Here is a 20,432-nt window from a genome sequence, read left to right as displayed (position 1 = left end):
TGCGTTAAAGATGCTTACAAACTTAATGCTGTGTAGAAGTTGATGAGTTGTCATTTGTGGCCCTTCTGTATGCCCCTGAGGGAACCCTTTTGTCTTGAATGGCAGCTGTCTCCTTGAGCAGCAAGAATTAACTGTAAGAAAGGACTCTGCTCTCAAAAATAAATTAGTACTCCTACTGAAACTCTACAGGCTTTCAACATTCTCTAAAGAGTAACAGTAGGTGGAGATGCAAGGGGGAGTTAAATATTTATCTTTGAAAGAAATAATATGCCTAATGTTTAAGTGCTGGTCATTTAACTTAGAGTCTTGACCAGATTGATAATTCCAAAACAATGCTGTCCCCTGAAATATAAGAACCAGTCCTTTTCTGTAATGACTGTATGTTATTACAGAATGAAGTTGAGTACAGAGGTCCTTAAGGAAGTACCAGCCTAGGTCAGTAAGTCCAGATGATGCAGTGCAGTGTCAGCAGGTAGGCTGGCTGAGGTTGCAAAGAAGTATAGCTTTATCAACAGTGATGCTGTGTGTAAGTCAATATGTACTGTTCTTCAGAAACAGCTGAAAAAATAGAGGTTTTCTGAAATTCCAGCTAGGAATTCTACAGTGGCTGACTTGACTAATTATCAAGACTACTAAGAGGAAGAAGAAGATAATATTTTGAGTGATACAACAGCCTAATACAGATGTGCAGAGACTGATAGGTTATATATCTTTCTTGATTTTCAGTAATATATGCTTATGTATGTCTGGGTTTTTTCTCCTGTGTGGGATTTTTCTCTTTTTGTGTATGATGGATGATTTTTTTGAGGAAGAAGATTTAAAGATCAAGCCTCAGAATTAGTTAGTTTATTCCTCTACAAAGGCCGTTCCAGTAAATCTGACTTTGCTCAGTGTGGTAGCTTGGCTAAAGCCATAATTTGTGATTTAAGATAAATGGTGGTATATGTCCTCAGTCTTTTGCAGAGAAATGTGAGGGAGTGTGCCAGCTGAGTAGAAACCATGTGGGTGATTAGCTTAAGACCAAGACAACAGATAAGCAATGACAGAAGTACAACTTGCTAGTCTTGACCTCGTGCCCTGATGACTGCCTACACTACTTTCAAGTAGCTTTAAGTACAGACAGAAGAAGCTTGGGTCCGTCTGCAGAAGATAGGGAGCCTTTCTGAATTATTATATCACTTCAACTGAGATTTGCTGCCCGATGCTAATAGCGATTAGTGACCACATCAGCGAAACCTGTCAACTATTGTTCTCTGACTTTGGGAGGTTTGCATCAAGTCTGAAAGTACACTAGTGTTTTTCTCTGGGGGTGATTAAACTGCCTTGATAAGGTAGCAGTGTCACTGCCATAGCTTAAGCTCACTGTGCTTTTTGGATGATGTTAACCAATTTTCATGCGTAACTACTTAACTTCATGCACAGTTAAACACATGATCATATATGTTTAAAAACCCAATGACTGGATACTAAATAAGCTTGATTTCTCTTGCTTAGATCACTAGAGTCGAATTGATTGATGAACTGACTAATACCATGAACAAGTTGTAGTACTTCTTATGTGGATTCTTATGGGGCTTCCTCTGTGATGTGGTATCTAGATGATATGCAGTCACAAAATACTCTGGCTATAGAATGCATTAGTCCAATATAAAGTGCCACCTACACATTTGCTACATGTGCAGAAAATGTCCTTTTGTGGTGCAGAGAAGGCTTAGTAATTCAATTTAAATGTAACTTTTAATTTTGCACAGCTTAAACTGTTGCAATTATAATTTTAGGTGTGGCTCTATTTTACTAAGATAAGTCCCCTATATGAATGTAGGGGAAGAAACAAAAATTTTGTGCACTGGAAAGGTCCTGAAGCTTGTGGCTGGAATGTGGCGCATCTTAGGTTTGCAGAAGTGCATGTCGTAAAGGCCTTTACCAAAGGTTCCAGATGTTTTTATGATAGGACAGTATAGAACGCACATCTTGAAAAAGACTTTTCAACCTTGCATTGATATAGGCAATATGTTTATTTCTGAAAGTGTCAGTAATTCTCTACATACAGCTTTACACTAACAGCATCTCTTAAGAGTTAGTAATCACGCACGGAGTTAGAAAAGTCTGTTCTATAGTTTACCAAGAGGAACCTGTCCAGAAGGCTCGGTCCATCCATAACACAGATATTAAAGTTTAGAACTTTGTACATCTGTTCTGCTTGAACTTATTTACTTGCTTTATTCTGCCCCTTATTTTATTCATAGAGGCATGTTTGTGGAATATATGGGCCTTTTCTATTGTTTTGATGCCCCCCCCACACACATTGTTACTGCAGTTCTTACAGGACAAAGTTTTATAAGCATATGTAAAATAATTGAATCCAATCAGAATCTATGGTTTGATATTCTAGGGTTGTGAGATATTTTTTTTTTTGTTATTATTATTCTTTTCAGGTAGACAGGCAGAAGAAAGTACAAGAGCTAAATCTTAACTGCCAAGGAGTGTGTACTGTGTTCTATTTCTCAAGTGCTTAAAGAAAGCCAGTAAAATTTATGAGTCCTCTTCAAACATTAAAGACTTAGTTCTGTAGCTTGCTTTTGAGACTAAAGTCCTATTATTTTTTAGGGTAGCAAATAAGGTGTGTATATATCTTAAAGAAAAGGTAGAGGGGGCAGCATAAGCACCACTCAAACCAAAAATCTTAATGCAGAAGACATTGTATTCTGTGCTTATATTAAAAGATTAGCTATCTGTCCCCTAGAACTAGAAAACTGAAGTTCCTTCTCTTGTTTGGTCAGCTATTGCAAATTTGTGTCATGCAAGGAGGCATGATAATCCCATGGATGATAATCCCTGGATGATAATCCCATGAAATATTTGTTGATATTTTGCAGAAGTTTGATAGTTTGCTGGTAGAAACTTCTTATTTCCATCCTCCCCACTCATGCATCTGGGGAGGAATAACCCCCAAAATGCTGTATTTAGCAACTATAGAAGCTGTTGCCAAAGTGATAGTGGTGAATTTGAAAAGTGGAGAATGTAGAGTAAAAAATGGTTGCTTAAAAAGCTAGTGAATTTATATGATTTAATATTATGAATTTACCTTAATTCTGCTTGATGCTACATGTGCTGCATATACCTATAAAATGAGTTACAGTTCTTAGTAAAGTAAGTACTGCTCAAGGTGTAACACCTGATTGCACATAAATAGGCATTCTTTTTTTCCAATCAATTTGTGAAGTTGCATTAAAGAAGAAAACTGCACTATTAGTAGTGTAACTTTGGAGCGAAGGTTTGTAATTACTTCAGAAACTACTGGATTGTTTTTAACATACCAGGATGATACTATAAATGCAGTGGTATTACTGAACCAGAAACTTTAGAGTGAATGTGATCTACTTGGTAGATACTTTACAGAAAGTATCAACGTATTTCTCTGAGGGAATAAACAGAGTGTAAGAAGTATATAGTTTTTCCCTGTTTTTGAACTTCTGTTATTAATTGCAAGTTCTCCCAGTATAAAGTAGAAAGTGAATCTGAGATGATACAGTGTAGTTCTTGTCCCCATGTGATAAGCGGTTTATTTAACATACTTCAGTCCAGCTTGCGCTGCCATTCCAGGAGGAGGATTTGTGTATCAAAACTCTTTATATTCCTGAGAGATTTGGGTGCTGATAACGAAGCTTGGACCAGAATTTAATAAATATGCTATCTAATGTCATTTTTATTCCAATGTATAGTGACAAAGCCTTGAGTCCCTCTGAAAGCTCACATAAAAAAACGAGGTACTGGCTGAGTGCATTTCTTTAAATGTGCAAAGTAGCTTTTTCTGGGTCACAGCTATTACAGCAACCATGCCTATGGACCCTAAATAGTGAAATCTCAAGCCGGCAGAGGCAAGCAAACCATAGCAGCTGGATGCTGACTCTCCAGATAGACACAAATACCTTAGGGCCCCAGCCTACTTACATTGCGTCTTTGCTTTGTTGCTGTACATGCCACTGATGTGAGAAGACTTTGATTTATGAATGGACAATTGTGTATCCCTGTAGACCAGGTTGTATCACAAATAGGGATTGAGTATGCATTCCTTTTCTTATTCTCCTTGTTTGTTATTACTGCTTTCTCCAACTTTCTTCTTTTGTACTGTTGCATCTCATATCAATTCTTCCCTTGACTTTGCCAAAAATTTCAGAAAAAGACCCAGCCTTCAGCCTTTCAGAAAAATACCCAGAAAGTATTCTCTCTCAATCTTCTTCCTCAGACTTAAAGGGTTATTTTTTCACCCCCATATTATTTTGCAGGGATAAATGAGTTGTATGGGATTGTTTGAGAAAGGGTAAGAACATAATACTGTAGAGACTATGCAAGACCTTTGTAATACAGAAACAACTGCCTCAGTGTTGTATGGTTTGTTAGGACTGACTGGCTATTTTTTTTTTTTACTGGTTTGTATGATACAGTGGTTTTGCTACTCAATGTCTCTGCCGTGCCACTATATTAACACGGGCCAATTGACTTACACCTCTCTAAAGGAGTACTGTAAATAGCCCAGAAGTATTTATAGCAGTTGTGAATTCCGTTAAAGTATAGTTCATTTGATATTAGCTTGAAGAAAAATCTTGAATGGGAGAGTTCACAGGACACCTTTTGACCTGGGCGATGGGACAGAGTGCCTCCTCAGCAAGTTTGCTGATAATACAAAATTGAGAGGAGTGACTGATCCACCAGAGGGCTGTGCTGCCATTCAGAGGGACCTTGATAGACTAGAGAAAGGGACAGAGGAACCTCATGCAGCTCCATGAGGGACAGTGCAGAGTCCTGCCCCTGGGGAGGAATTACTCCATGCACCCCTATATGCTGGAGGCTGACTGGTTTCAATGCAGCTTTGCAGAGAAGGACGTGGGAGTCCTGGTGGACAAGTTGACTGTGACCCAGCTATGTCCACTCGAGGTAAAGGCAACCAACAATAACCTGATCTTCTTCAGGAGGAGTTTTGCCAGGCAAGAGAGATGATCCTTCTCTTCCCAGCCCTGCTGAGAAACACCTAGAATACTGTGTCCAGTTCTGGGCTCCCCAGTACAAGATATACATGAGAGTGAGTCCAGTGAAGGGCCATGAAGATGATTAAGGGACTGGAAGATCTCCTATGCAAGGAGAGACTAAGTGAGCTGGGACTGCTCAGCCTGGAAAGGTGAAGATTTCAGGAGGATCTTTGAGTAGTATGAACATCTGATGAGGGAGAGTAAAGATGACTATTTTTGGTGGCACTCAGTGGCAGAATGAGAGGTAATGAGCACCAACTGAACTGAAATAATTTCTGTTTAAATATAAGGAAAAAAAAGCCTTCATGGTGAGGGCAGCTGAAGAAGTTGCCCAGAGAATCACAGAATGGTTGAGGTTGGAAGAGACCTCCGGAGATCTAGTCTGACCCCCCTGTTCAAGCAGGGTCACCTAGAGCATGTTGCACAAGATTGTATCCAGATGGGTTTTGAATATCTTCAGAGAAGGAGACTCCAAGACTACACCAGCTCTCTGGGCAACCTCTTACAGTGCTCTGTCACTGTACAGATTTTTTCCCTTATATTTAGGAGAAAATTCCTGTGTTTCACTTTCTGCTCATTGCCTCTTGTCCTGTTGCTTGGCACTACTGAAAAGAGTCCAACCTCATCCTCTTGACACCCTCCCTTAAAGTATTTGTAGACATTGGTAAGATCCCCTCTCGCTCTTCCCTTCTCCAGGCTCAACAGGTGCAGCTTTTGCAACCTTTTCTCATTTGTAAAACAAAACATTTTGAAAAAGAATTAGAGAAGAATGCATAGAATAGCTAATAGAATAGTTGCTGCACCTTTTCCTGTCAATGAATATAGTCAGTTTTTTGCAATAACATATGAAATATATTGCTACCTTCCTTATCAAGGTAATCAAACTTTATGCTATCACTTGAATTCATTTCTTGTTCAAACTGTAGCAAAGAGTTTTTCTCATGACTTGCAAAGATTAAATATAATTACCAGTTCAAAGCAATGGACAGAGTCATGCTGTCAAACTTAATTGTGAGGTAAGAGAATACAGTCATGAATCAACATTGTAGTACTAATGTGAAGGTAGCTTTTGGTAAAGGTCGTAAGGTACTTGTTCTACTGTCCTATTTTTGGACAAGGTAGTATTCTGTTTCAGTACTGTGAAAGTGAAGATAAACTTGGTCTTAATGTCTTTGCTTACTGCTAATGCATAGAGTTCACCCCAAGATTTAATATGAGTATGTACACAATTGCAGCCCTGTGGTGGTAGATGGGAGGGAGAGCTAGAGGCATGGCCCCTTATTCAGGGAATTAAACAGACAGTTTGATTTCATGTGGAGATCTAAGATTAGGTTGACTCCAATTGTGGTACTCTTTCAAAGACAGTATTGATGTGTTATGTGTGTTTTTTCTTACAGCGTTACTACACTAAAACTTGCTCAACTTTTTTTTCAGCAACCTCCCAAAAATGGAGCAGTGTAATAGTTCAGCCCTTTTGTTGAGAATTCTCCTAGCAGTAGGAAGGGTGGCTTGTATTTGAGGTTAGTGCTGGGATTCTTGTCATTTGCTAAGGCACTTTGCCCAACACTGTTTCCAGTCATACTACTCAAGAAGTCTTTGATATGGGGATGCGGGTTTCAACAAATAGCCTTTGTAGCAAGGATGAAATAGCAAGCATATTTTTTAAAATTTGGATTAACTTATTTCCTTTAATGATTTCTAAAGCTAACTCCAAATCATACAAGTCTCTTATTTTCAGCTTCGTCACCTTCACTTCAGTATGTTGCTTCTGTTTTTATGAATAAGAGGAAAAAAGCTTGAGAAATCTGATTTGTTAAGCATAATTTCATTGTGATACTACAAGCTTGTCAGCCATGTTGCATTACGTCCTTTTCACTTGTTCTTCCTTTAGTTTATTCTCATATCTACTTTTGGTCATGGAATGCTTAAAACTTTTTTGCTGTAGGTATTGCTTTATGCTGTTGGGTTTTTAAGTACACACAGTAGTAAAAATAGTTATTAAATTTAGTTACTAATAATAGTAATTAAAAATTAGTTACTAGTTATTAATAGTAAAAATAGAAGAGTGTTTGTTCATTATCAAGCAGTTTAAAAATGAAAATATATATATATTTTTTTTAACAGAAACTCTTCCAGCTGCAGTATTTTTTGCCTCTCTCTAGGTGAAAGCTCCTTGGTATTGCTGTAGGGATTTCTGTAAGTGGATTTTTGAAAATCAAAAAAATAAAATAAAATCCAACCCTACTTAGGTGTGCTACACTTTAAAACCCTTTGCTTCTCAACTCAAGATGAGAGATTAGGTAGGTCACACTCAACACAGGTATTAGTCAACCATGATATTACATATTTAAATTTAAACCTAAATCTTGAATATTTATATGCAATGAAGGAAGAAATATACGTACCTAAAAATACAGGAATCCAGTTAAAGAATACGATATTAAAAAGGAGCTCTGTTGAAATACCTCTCTACTTTTGCATTCAAGGTTTTCTTTTGGGGAGGACAGGGGAATGTTTTCTAGTTAGAGATGAAACTGCACATTTAAAGCTTTTTCAAGTAATAAATATTTAATGGAAACTATGCAAACATTCTGGATATTTTAGCAATGACCAAGTTCAAATTTGGTTGGACAGTGATGTTAGATCTGTGTCGTCCTTTTACATTGGTCTGTGTAGTATACCAGAATACCATGTGGTATATGCCCTTTATGGGGGCTCCCTCTAGTGAGATGTTAGTTAAGTTTTTTTTTTTTTTTTTTTTTTTCCTTCTTTGTTCTGAAGTATGGTTATTTCCAAGACACAGACTGTGTTTACTTAATTTAATGTGCTTTTTTAAATACACCTATAAGCTACTCATGAACGGTATATCTGTCCTTTTCCTTTGGTGCAAGCTGAGTAGAGTTGTAGCGAAGCTGAAGACTAGGACTGCCTCTGTGTGTGTGTCGGGAACCTCACTAAGCTGTGTTTTTCAGTACAAATCAAGAATGTAAAAGTAGGTGGTTAATTCCTCCAAAACTGTTATTGTGTACTCTCTACTTGTCATGTAAAAATTTAGAGCAGCTGAGGAAACTACTAAGGAAAAGTGTGGCTTTAAAACCTTTTTATGAAAACCAAAAAGTTAATGTTACTGTAGCTTAACTGGTTATTTAGGCAGTTAATGAAAATAAGAGTGTTTACATATAGAATCATAGAATCCGTAACATTGGAAGGGACCTCTGGAGGTCATCTAGTCCAACCCCTCTGCTCAAGCAGGGTTACCTAGAGCATGTTAGACAGGGTTGCAGCAACAAGCACCCCCACCTTGTTGAAGCCCAGGCTTGAACCAGGGACCTTTAGATCTTCAGTCTAACACTCTCCTGGCTGAGCTGCTTCAGAGTGGATGGTTTGCAGAAGATTGAGATCGGAAAACAATTGAGGAACCTGACTGTTACTTGAAAGTATGCTTACCTATGCATATCTGGCATAGGTGGGAGAATAGAGCCCCGTTCAGTAGGAAAATGGGAAGCACTGAAGTAAGATGGGGTGTGAGTGTGAAAAGCACAATAGTAGTTTTCCTTCAACAAAATGTCTTAGGATTGTTGCAAACGAAACACAAGCCAAAGAAATTGTGAAAAGGCCAATAGCATGCCAGAATAGAAGTGTAGTAACGCTCTGGAGGAATCTGGGTTGGGTAGACTGAAGAACAGAAGACTGGGATGGATCTGAAGGAAAAGAGTGGATGCAGGATCCAAATCTTCAGCTATTTATATTGAAGACCTTTTGAACTCCTAATATATTGCTGTGGGTGATAGTGGTTAGAGAGTTTGTGGGTTTCTACTATTGTGTATCTTTAATAGTCTGAGCAAAACAGAATTTGGAAACAGTATGACAACTCCATCTTTCAGGCAGCAACATCAGTGACTTACTGATGCTGCTTCCAACTATGTGATAATTGATTTCACTCTGATAGAATCTACAGTAAACTTGTTACTAATGCTAAGGTGAACTTTTTTTTTTAAGAAGCTCCAGAAAGCTGTCTTCATTTTGTTTAATTTCTGTATTTGATACTTCTCAGTATATTGCTAATTTTCCATATAGAACATTATTTCTTGATGTTCAATCCAGATGACCTCATAAAGACATGGAGATGATTTGAATAGGACTAATAGGCAGAAAAGTTTGAAAATTATTTAGATCAGAAAACTGGCAAAGAGACCCAGGAGAGATACTTGAAAAAAAAATCAAAACCTAATTTTATGCATTACTTCCATGTTGGGCGTTTCCTTAAGGTTTCTATTAGATCCTCACCTGCTTGTGAATATGGAGTTTTCTAGCATATGTGGTGAGCGTGGGCATCATTTTGCATGTGTCTGTTTCCTTTTCTTGTCTTCTGAATGAATGGGCTTGAATAGAATACAGTTAAGCCTGTGATCATCTTAAGATTACAGTTCTATCATGCTGTGGAAGGAATTTAGAAAGATACTTAAAAGGTTTGCTGGTGAATAGTCCATTTGCCTTTCTCCTTAATTGTTTTCTATGTGTACCAATTAATCATTTGAATTTATCTGAGCATGAACACTCTAAATGGTTGTGAAATCTGCTTGTATGGGAGATTATCAGTTTGGTGATGCTTTTAGCTGAAGATCTTGAACTAATGGCTGTTTATTCCAGAGAAAAGGCTGTCTGTTTCTGGGAAGTTGGGATCAGATTGTCTCTGGAAAAAGACATCCAGACCTGAATTTTACAACATATGTTCGCACAGAGTCAAACAAAAAATCCCCACATGTTCTGTATTCTGAGGTATTAAGAATCTTGTGCTGTTCTGTAATGTTACAAGGTGATCTTTAATCTCAGTGCTCTGTAGTGCAGCTGTCTAGTTTTACTTCAAGTCAGTAGCAAGGAGTGGAAAGTAGAGAGAGGTGGGATTGTAGAGCTGAACCTAAACTTTCTTTTCCTTGGGTTTGTCTGATTTACAAACCTCTGTGGGGCTGGACAGGAGTAAATGTGAACAAAATAATTGAGACTCTGCATTTAATTTTGCTGGTGTGCAGTCTTCTGTGTGTAGGAACAGCAGGTTTGGTTCAGAAGTCCTCAAGAAGAAGAAAAAGTTAGTCTCAGGTTACTAAACCAGAACGAACTTCACAATGAAAATGCCACAAGTGAGTGAAGAGAGGATAGTGGCAGAAGTTAGGGGGGTGAGGAAACGACAGAAAGATGGGGTTTGCTTTGTTACTTTGCTTGGAAAACTTTTCTTGTCAAAACTCTTCAATATAAATTAATGAAGCCCATTCACAGCTAATGCTTTTTAAAAATCAAAATTGGCACTCTTGAGGCCTAGTAAGTCCAAATACTGTGCATTACAATCTGAATTGCAATCTGAGGAATTTCTGGAAAGGAGAACAAGAACAAGTAGCTTGTGGCTATTTAGTAGGTACTACCTGATACGTTTGGGAAGAAACATCCTTGCTTGCAAAATCACCTTCTAATATCATGTTAGTTGGACACTTTTTACTGACTTGGTTGGGGTGCTGATTTTCTGTGTATACTTTGGCTTAAAAAGGTAAGTATGGCTAGACAGGATCAGACAAAAATCTGCTAACCCAGCCTCCTCTTTCTGTTACGGCCAATGAACGATGCCAAAAGTAGAGTATAGGAGCTGAGAAAGCAGATGGAAATACTTTTCAGTGATTCTGTTTTAGCTTCCATCGGCCTGTAGATAGGGGTATTTTGATCCGGCAATAGTATCTTTATGCTTAATATGCTCCAAAGGATCTTTTGGTATGAATTTGGCTAGTTGCAGTCTGAATCTGTATGATTCTTTGCTGTTAATGCCGTGGAAGAGTTTCATACTGCATGAGGTGGAGGGATTTCTCTTTCCTCCCCCCTTTTAAATATGTCATCTGATAGTTTTATTTTAATGCCTCTTAATTGTTGGCTGCTTTTCATAACACAACAATCTTTGAGTTCACATTCTCCAGCTTACCCCTCTCTCCATCCCGTTGCATTACTTCTTCAGTGATCTCTTTTCCAGTTTGCAGAATCCTAATTTACTTTGGCCTTTCTCTGTGCTTTTTACTTGCTGAAGTAAAGTCAGAACTACGTGTAGTTTTCTGGATGTGGGTGTTCTGTAGGTATATGTAGTGATAGGAAAATGTTTCTTCCCTCCTTCCATTTTTCATGCCATTAAGTAGAAAGCAAAGCTGTCAAAATTAAAACTTGATATGGAAATGCATAGGAATTACTAGAGGAAAAGACAGGACAACCTTAGGTAGTTATGACTCTAAACAAATGCTGTCTTTTTAATAGCATTTTATTATGTTAAATTATGAATCACACTGGTGCAGTTATATATTAAATGACTTCTGTTCCTTCAGCTCAACATAAAAACTGCATAAGGCTAGTCTTTTGTTTACTGCTGAGTGAATTCAGTATCAAAATTGGTCCAAGTTAACTCTACAGGAAAAAGGAAGTCCCTGTGCCATGTCATAAGAAAACGGTCAGGTGTAAACTGTTTAGCTCAGTGTCCTGTTCTGATGACCAATCACAGATGCCTCAGGAGGAGTATAATAGCAGGACAAGCATATGGTGATATTTCCTTGTATGTTCCTAGCCACCTGTTGTTTGTACCTTGGAGATTTTTTAAGACAGAAGTATGAAGCTTAATAGCGCCTGATGGAATTTACTTCTATGGATTTGTCCAATTCTCCCCCCCCCCTTTTTTTTCTCCCCTATTGGAAGTGGGTTTTTTTTTGGCATTCTCAAAAATGAATGGGATAAAGACTTTCTAAATTTTTTTTCTTACAGCCTGTAACTGCTGCAGAATGGTTCTTTCTCTTCAAATACAAAAAGAAGACATCAGTCAAATCCAGAGTCACCTGTTTGAATTCTAATCTTGCTGAGACAAATTAATTTTGGTTGTTATACCAGCACAAGACTTTAACTCTGGGAGAGTCCTGAAATTCGGCTTCTCTCAGTCCTCTGGTGGTACACCCAGTTATATTTTTCCCTGTTTGACTGCTTCCTTTCCAAATGAGGGCAGTACTACTTTAATGGTCTTAGGTAAATATCTTTCTTTTCAGATTCTGTATAAACCTGACTTCTTCAGCAATGTTCAAATGTGTCACTTCTGTTCTAGTGTACTTGTCTTAAAAAAGAGAGCTTCTCTTTCTGCTTTCTTATCCTTGAGATTTCTTTTGATTAAAACTTTCCAGACCACTGGTACTTATTCTTTCAAAAACTTGTCTCCTTCCTTTCTTCTTTCACTTGCATGAGGTTTTAAGAATATACTTGCTTTTGACACAAAGACAGAATTGTAGCGCATTACCTGAAATATTAATGCGCTTATTGCAATTCAAGTCCATTTTTAATCTTGACTGGTATCTGTTCACACAACATAAAACTGTCCTAAATCTAAGGAGAACCTAAGAAAATGATGATTTCTGGTGTCAGTCATTTGTGCTGAAGATAGAATAACAACAACTTCTAAAATATATAATACTTTATTTTCTTATTCCTACTTCTTGTTGCTTGTAATGCTGACAGTTTTGAACTTCTTTGAATCTTGAAGAATCTTCTTTGGCTTCCCCTACAAGTTAAAATTTAAAAAAGAAAACAGAATCAAAAACCAACTGAAGTTCTTTCCAAATATCTTTTTATCTGAGGTGTTATAGCTGTTTTTATAAATTAATGGTCACAGAAGATTCAACTTACTAAGGTTAAGATTGGTTCTGTGATTCTGTTACATAGAAAATAGCTTTAGAATATGAGACATTTGGTGCAAGAACTAAAGTGAGGTGAGCCTGAATCAGAAAAATACTGTTTTAAGAAAGTCTGTTAGTGTTTTGAGGAACACCTATGAGGAACTTGATTCTTGCTCAAAGTACTTTTTTCTCGTTTTTTTTTTTCCTTTGCTTAAGCAACTTGAGCCTTAACTTTTTTCGGTCTCACCTTTTTCCAAGTATTTCGTAAGCATTTGAAATCATTTTTCTTTTCTCCAAGTAATTCGTAAACCTTTCAAGTCTTTGATCTCCAGACAAGTTGAGGTTGTTTTGGTACCATGATTGGAGGAGAGGTTAGGCCTCATCAGAGCTTGGCTCAATGTCAGGATGCACATAGATGTAAAGACAGGGTTGTGTCCTCAATACTTCCTTCTGTCTGTCTTATGATACTTCCTCCAAAGCATGACTCTGAGATATACTAGTTCTTTTTGTGCTTTCTTCCCTTTCCTCTCATTCTCTTTGCTTTCCTAATGCATACCCAGCTTTTTCAGTCTTCTCTTACCATAATTTATTTAGCCTTGATCCAGATTCTCAGCCTGGAAACTGTAATTCGAACACAGGCCAGCTCCTTACTGCATATCTTTGGCATAACTTTGTGAAGAAAATGCTTAACTCGACAGCACGTGTCTCATTCCTGCTTACGTGAAAGTTAACTGTCAGTTCTTGTGAATTAGAGATTCCTAGAGACACCAAAATTATTTCAGAAGGGAAGATATATTTGCTGGGCAGTCAGTTTACTTTAATCCTTAAACATCTATCAATTGAAGAAATGAAATATTATTTGTGCGCCTCAGTCATAATAGTAAAGCAAACTTTGTGTAATAGTTTGTGAGGCAAGTAAGTGTGCTTAATTTCTTAAGAAAATTGTTACATAAGTAGTCTGAAATATGGCTTAATATCAGGTCCAATTTTAATCTGTCAGAATTGATGACTTCCACATGGTAAATGAAATTCTCATCTGTTTAGCCAGTTTTCATTGTATGCACTGGCTGAAAGTGATTAATTTCTGCACTTCGATTTTACAAAACAACTTTTGAGGAAAGTATTAATATATCTGAAAGCATTACCTGTTAGCAGCCTAAAGCTCTAACCTTCCTAGCCTGTTCTGCTTGGTAGGTGCAGTTCCCTGTATTAGAGGCTGCTGAATCTGATAGCCCAGCAGAGTGGAGGCTGCCACAGCTCCTTGTTTCCAGGCCCAACCGCTTGCAGGGTTGACAATGCATTTGAGCCCAGTAGGGGTACACACAGGTACACTGATACAGCACACATACATATAACCATGACTTGCCACACAGACATAAAACAACACTTGCACAAACAGCACCAGTGGCCTTATCCTGTTCTCCTGTCTGCCTGATCGAAATGAAAGCCCATTAGTGGGAAATACATACATATATGTATATACACACACACAATACAATATACATACAAACATACACGTGTATGCATATATATGTGTATATATACACATAAACAAACCCTGCAGTGCTTGGACTGAGATGCTCAGTTGAGGTGGTAGCTCTGCCTGAATCCTTGGTCTCTGCATTTTCTGACACCTGGATGATGAGACCTGCAGCCCTGCTGCACTTGCTAGTACCCTCCTGATGATTCACCATGAAGTGTCCATGGGCCTAGTGGCCCTTTAGGAGGAGCTGGTCAGGGGTTTGCACTTCTGCTGGAGTTTTTAGGGTTCCCCTGCCACTGCCTCTATACCCCTCTGAAGGGGTTACCAGCCTTCTAGGGACTGGTGGCTCTCCTGCAGTAGCCCTGATATCTATAGGTGCTTCTGTGACATGCAGGTAGCTAGTGGGAAGCTGAACATATGGAACAGCTCCAGTGATGATCTATTGGCCTGAGTTTAGCTTCAGAACTGAAATATTTGATTAGTGTTACCTGCTAAATAGAGTGTGTATTTCTTACTGAAAGATGCAGATTGAAAATGCTGGTAATAATTTCATCTGCCTCTGGTGCTTTAGGAAAGAGTGCCCCAAAGTGTGTGTATTCTCAATTAGTGAGCAAACCATTTTTCTTAATGTGTTCTCCTTTGCCGTTCATTAGTTCCAAGGAGCTTTTTGGAATGAGCATTTGAAGACAGGTCTATGCTGCGAATGAACTTATGAAGTTGTTGAGCATCAAATCTAGGAGAAGCAGCACTATTGTGTGATGAGTGCCTGGGAGAATTTTAGGCAGATTACATCAGTTAGTTACAGTGTAAATTCGGTATTTAGGATTGGTCTTAAGGTTGACTTTAACCAACTGAAGCTGTGTGATAGAGAACACTATCTAAAATGGACCTGTACTAGAGCTGCATATATTCTGGTACTTACTTATTAAACGTATTCCTAGAATGCATTCTGTGTTTTCCTTTGCTATGCAGAGTGGAGCTTGTTTAGGTGTTAATTTGCAGACTGCTTCTCTCTCCTCCTGCACTTGGAGTGTGCTGTATTGGAGGGAGGAAGGGGGCTATAGAGGGCTGTAAGATGGGAACATGGTCCTGGGGGCTTCCTGAGCCCAAGGGAGCACATAGGGTCCACACCCTGTAGGAAGAGTGGTGCTCTCGGGGGACAGCCTCGTCTCCTGAGAAAGCAGCACAGCTCCCAGCCTGAGGGAACTGGCAATGCAAGTGGAGAGCAACGTTTCAGATAGCAGTGGCTTGAAGGTATCTTAGGTATAAACATTAATACAGGATAGGCGCATGATCTGACAGATCCTACAGCTATAAATATCTCCGCTGTGATGTGGTGTTGAACTTTTTGTTTTTTAAGTAGTAGTATACTCTAAGTAGATGGCTAGCTTAGTGCATGCTGTTTCTCATCAAATCTTACTTTTGAGCTTTTTTCACTTGTAAATAAATTTGACTTGTTTTGAGGACTGAAAATTATTTTCCACTTAAATTGTCACTTCAGCAGTTCAGTTCTTTTTCTGGCCAATACATGAGCCTAAGCCTCTCGTGGTTTGGCTCAAATTTGAAAGAACTAGTATTCAAAAACCAAAGCAAAGCAAAAAGGAAAATCCACCAACACAAAGAAACCTCACACCACTTTTCTTAGTTCTCTGCCAATGACTTGGATGTCTAACAATGCACAGTCATTTTGAGCTTATAGGCCCAGTGCGTTTCTAGAAGTGCTTGAGGTCACTGAGCAGTTTTATAGACTGAAGCAATGAAGTGGTGGTTTAGCAGAATTAAGCTACTTGTTACGACATCTTTTAGTGATTATTTTTTTGAAAACTCATGTATGTGATGTCTTTCCTGTTCTTCTAGTTGAGCAGTTGAAGATGGCAAACTGATAGACTCCAAGTTTAAATTTGCTTGTGTTTCTTTTTGTTTGTTGCGGAGGGGGGGAAGCAGGGAAGGTTCTTCTCTCCCCTGCCTACTATCAGGACTAGCTCAGAATTTGGGGTTGTTGGTAAACTACATGCTAATGGGTTCTTATATACATTCTGAATAATTTTGGTTTGTGTTTGGATCACTTACTGCTTCAGTGGTATCCCAACTTCCTTTTTTGGTTTTGTTTTTGTAATTTATACCACTGTGGTTACTGAAGAAAATTATTATTGATATATTATGATAGAATTAACTCCAAAAATGTGCATGAGTATACAGATTTTTAATCAAACAGTACTTAGGCAAAGACTCAGTGCTTCATAGTAGCTAATGCTTGAAAATGAATAGCAAAAAGTGTAATTGTAGGCAATTGCCTCTGTCTTTGTGGGTTACTGGTGCCCTCTGGAGACAGAACAGAGAAATGTCCCAGGCTGACAACAGGGACACTTGCTTTGAGCTTCTGAAGAGGGATGTTATAATTACATTTGTAATCCAATTTTATTACTTTCTTTCTTTGTAGGTGAAAGCACTAAAGGAGATCCACAGGGGAAGAAAAGTCTGAGTGAGAAAGTTTCTCTTTATAGAGGTGATATTACATTGCTTGAGGTTGATGCCATTGTTAATGCAGGTATGTAACTAAATGTTTTACGTAGTTCTATCTTAACAAATCCTTTATAGCACTGTTGTCCCAAAATCTGGGTTCTGTAACCCGGTGTGCAAGCACCCAATAGACACACAGGGTCGAGATATTTGTTTATTTCATTTCTGCGCAGAGATGGGTGCTAGGTGGTAAATCCACAAAGCTAGCACACCTTCTCCCCCTCTCATTCTTCATTTATACACACTTTTCAGGGAGTACTTTATACAAATCTTTCTATTGGTTACAGTTTCATTACATCAGGTAATTGCTCTGCGCTTGCGCTTTCACATTCTTGTTAACTAGCATAGGAAGCGAAGAAGAGGCGGTAACATCATTATCATGTCATTTCCATCTCATTATTCATTTAGGGGTGTGAAATTTAATATGTTAATAAGCCTTAATGAACCTAAGGTCACTTCTGGATTATTCTGCTGTTTTTGTCTTACCTACCCCTCGCAATCTTCAAAGCGCTGTGGTTTCATCAAGGTTATTTAGCTGGAGCTGGTTATCCTTTGCAGTACCGTTTTTCTCTCCCCCTTGTCCTTGAGTCTTGTTAACTATTTGCAAGGTTTTTCTCACAGTATTTCTCTAACAGCACTACAAATTTTGAATTCTGAAAAGCTGCATGAAACAAAAATTCTGTGCAAAGCTGTCTGGAAACTTTACATAGCTTTTCTAATTTCTGTATATTGCATCTGTTCATCCTCTGTGCCTTTACTGTGACCAGAATTATTTTAAAGCTTTAATAGTGTAGTCACTAAGAGACAATAATTCTCTTTTATTTTTTTAACTCAACTTGAATAGCTGATACTTCTTGCTTTATATTGTTGAAATCACAGTTTAGGTACTGAACTGCAGTACATTCCAAGTTGTTATAAATCAACCTGGAAATAATTTAACAATAGCGTGATAAGAATCCTGACTTTGTGACTTGCTTACTTGTTTTTTTCCTAAGGAAAATATAATCTTTCAAGTTTCTGATCATTACCTCCAAAGCTCTAAATATTTTAAGACATAATTTGGTTTAGTGAACCATGTCTACAACAGAGGTGAAGAATTGCATGTAGTAGGTTCTTGTGACAAAAGACTTCAGAGATACTTTAGAGGTGCAAAAAATGCCTAAGTAATGATTTTTTTCGTGTATTATATTATAATCAATTAATTTGGTTAGTTTGGAGAGACTGTGGGAAGATGTTCTTTTATCCTTTCTCCCCTCCCCTTGCCTCATCCACATCCCCAAAATAGCATAATTTGTGTGTCTTGGGGATGGAACTTTTTTTTGCTGGTATTTGGCTAGCATTGTCCTTAGTGGTTAGGAGTATTGATTCACTTCAATAATTAATTTGTGGTATTACCTATATATTTTATTGGAAGGAAACATATTGCGGTATCTTCTGTGTAATGGAAGAAAGTACAGAACTCTCCAAGGTTGAATTGGCTGAAAGTAATAGGTTTACCTAGCACAGTAAAAGACTATATAGAGATAACTGTTTCAGGTCTAGGAAGAACATAACTTGCTCATACTATGTGGATGCTAATAAACCTAGTCCCTTGTACTATTTGATGTTAGTTCTATCTACATAACTCCCTTCTGTATAGTGGAACATGCCAAGGGATTTAATGGAATAGAAGTAGACTCTTTAGTTGTCATAACATCCTTTTTCATCCTCCAGCAAGTAGAGAGGATGGTATTTGCATGCAAAATGTTTTTATTAATTTTGAGTTTACTGATAGCCAAAACCTAATTAAAATCAACAGATTAATCCTTTTTGTGAAATACTGATACAAGAAACCATCCAAAACCACACCATAAAGCAGAGTCTCAGAGGTCTGAAGAGCGAAATAACACTCTTGAAATAGAAGGCTGTTACCAAAAAGAAAGGAAGTTTTCTGTACTCTGTGTATTCTGTGCATAGACTAAGAGGAGTGGGATGTCGGTGTACCAATAGAAGTTCAGATTACATGTTGGTAAAACTACTTATTAGAATAGACAGTGGTACTCTGATAAATTTAACTGATACATAACAACTGTTCTAGATCAGGATATTAGTAATGATGGGTTCTTGTAAGTCTTATTGTCATTTTCTTCTGTAATCTTTAATAAAGTTCATAATATAATAACTATTATGAATTGTTAATATTGTTAGATTAAAATAGTAACCTGTGATTACCCTGAACAATCAAGTGTTCTGTATATGCTGATACATTAATTACATCTTAAATGTAAGCTTTCGATTTACTCAATGTTCACCCAACATGTGAAGCCTAGAACTGATCCTCTTCCTTTCTGTAAACAATTACTACTTTTTTTTTTTTTTAGTAGTAAAATTCTCAAACTTACTATGAAAGATAGTGGAAATTAGAATAAGAAAAGATATTTTAATTCAAGATCCATGTTGATTGTGCAAAAAAGTCAAGTTGTTGCACTGAGAGATTTTGAAATCTAACAATTTTTCAGTGAAATTGTAGTGTCTTTTAACAAGATTTAGTTTCTCATCTCTCTTATGGTTTTGCAAAGAACACAGTTTTATTTGTGGAACAAAAAATTGTCTAAGTCTGGAAGAGAAAAGGCAAAAAAATCTTCCTTGAATTTCTGGCATACGAGAGAGTGCTTCCTCCCTCTCCCTTCATTAAGTTAATGAAAGGGTTGGTGGATGTGTTATGTGGCTAAATACCAAGAAATCACTGATCCCAGCTGGAGGAGGATTCTCTATTCTCTTGGACTTTTAGAAAATAAGTAACATTCAGTATGTCTGTTAGAGTAGTCTAAAAAGATTTTATGCTAAAAGAGGTCAACTGTGGAAATAGTGGAAGTAAAAGGTTCTGGCTTGTTCTCACATTATCAAAGTAGCCAATTTTGAAATCATTCAGTTGTGATCAGAGTGAAGATCTTTTTCGTCTTTTAAAAAGTGACTGCAGCACTGAGATGCAGAATGACTGGCAAAGTAGCTGGAAGGAGGAACCAGTGTGCTATTTTTGCTAAAATCAGTGTAAATTATGTAACCCCATTAGTACATTATGTTTCCAGAATGGTTCCATGCTAGGGGTTCCAGAATTTCCATGTTAGTAATTGTACTGCAGACAGGTGCTAGTGCACCTCAGTATTTTGCCAAATGTGTCCTGTTACGTTACTTTCCTTCCCTCCTTTTGAAGGATTCTGTTAAGATTTGTTTAAAAGTCTGACTCTTACTCCTTTATCCTTTCTGCTCTGTCACTATTATGCTGTAAGAATTCAAACAGTTTCTTCCTTGAGGCATGTTCTTCATGGCATAAATACATGATAACTGACCTTTTAAACAAATTAAATATTTTTGGATGCCTTTTAATCTTGCCTCCAAAAGTGATGTAAGCACCTGGAAGTCAGATGACTACAATTTGTCAACTTTCAGATAACCATGTGTGTCTAGGGAAAGGAGTTTGTTATGTTTCCCCTGCACCTTTCCTCTCAGCTCTTTTAATACACATTGTATCTGTGCTGCAGATGCTTCTTGCTTGAAGTATTTCTGTAGACCAAATGGATTATGTGCAGAAAAATAGTTTAGATAACATTGTACTACTTAAGCCACAAAATGTGTAGTATAATACCCTGCCCCTCAACTTTGATATTAACTACCTTAATATCTTTTAAATATTTCTCTGTGGTACCATACAGATTTAGGAAGCAAGTCTTGCAGCTGGCAGTT

General features: G+C 37.6%; 1 protein-coding gene across 2 annotated transcripts in view; it reads left to right on the top strand.

Annotated features, from left to right (window-relative positions):
* MACROD2 (mono-ADP ribosylhydrolase 2) overlaps positions 1-20,432 on the top strand; it is an 879,171-nt gene that overhangs the window by 12,559 nt on the left and 846,180 nt on the right. For both annotated transcript variants that reach the window (XM_062571756.1, XM_062571754.1), the window contains exon 3: positions 16,630-16,737. In XM_062571756.1, the coding sequence (XP_062427740.1) occupies positions 16,630-16,737 (108 nt within the window). The remainder of the gene's footprint in view (positions 1-16,629; positions 16,738-20,432) is intronic.

This window comes from Rhea pennata, chromosome 3, assembly GCF_028389875.1.
Source record: "Rhea pennata isolate bPtePen1 chromosome 3, bPtePen1.pri, whole genome shotgun sequence".
Classification (NCBI taxonomy): Eukaryota; Metazoa; Chordata; class Aves; order Rheiformes; family Rheidae; genus Rhea; species Rhea pennata.
Note: the sequence above shows the minus strand (reverse complement) of the source record. Positions and strands in the feature narration are given on the sequence as shown.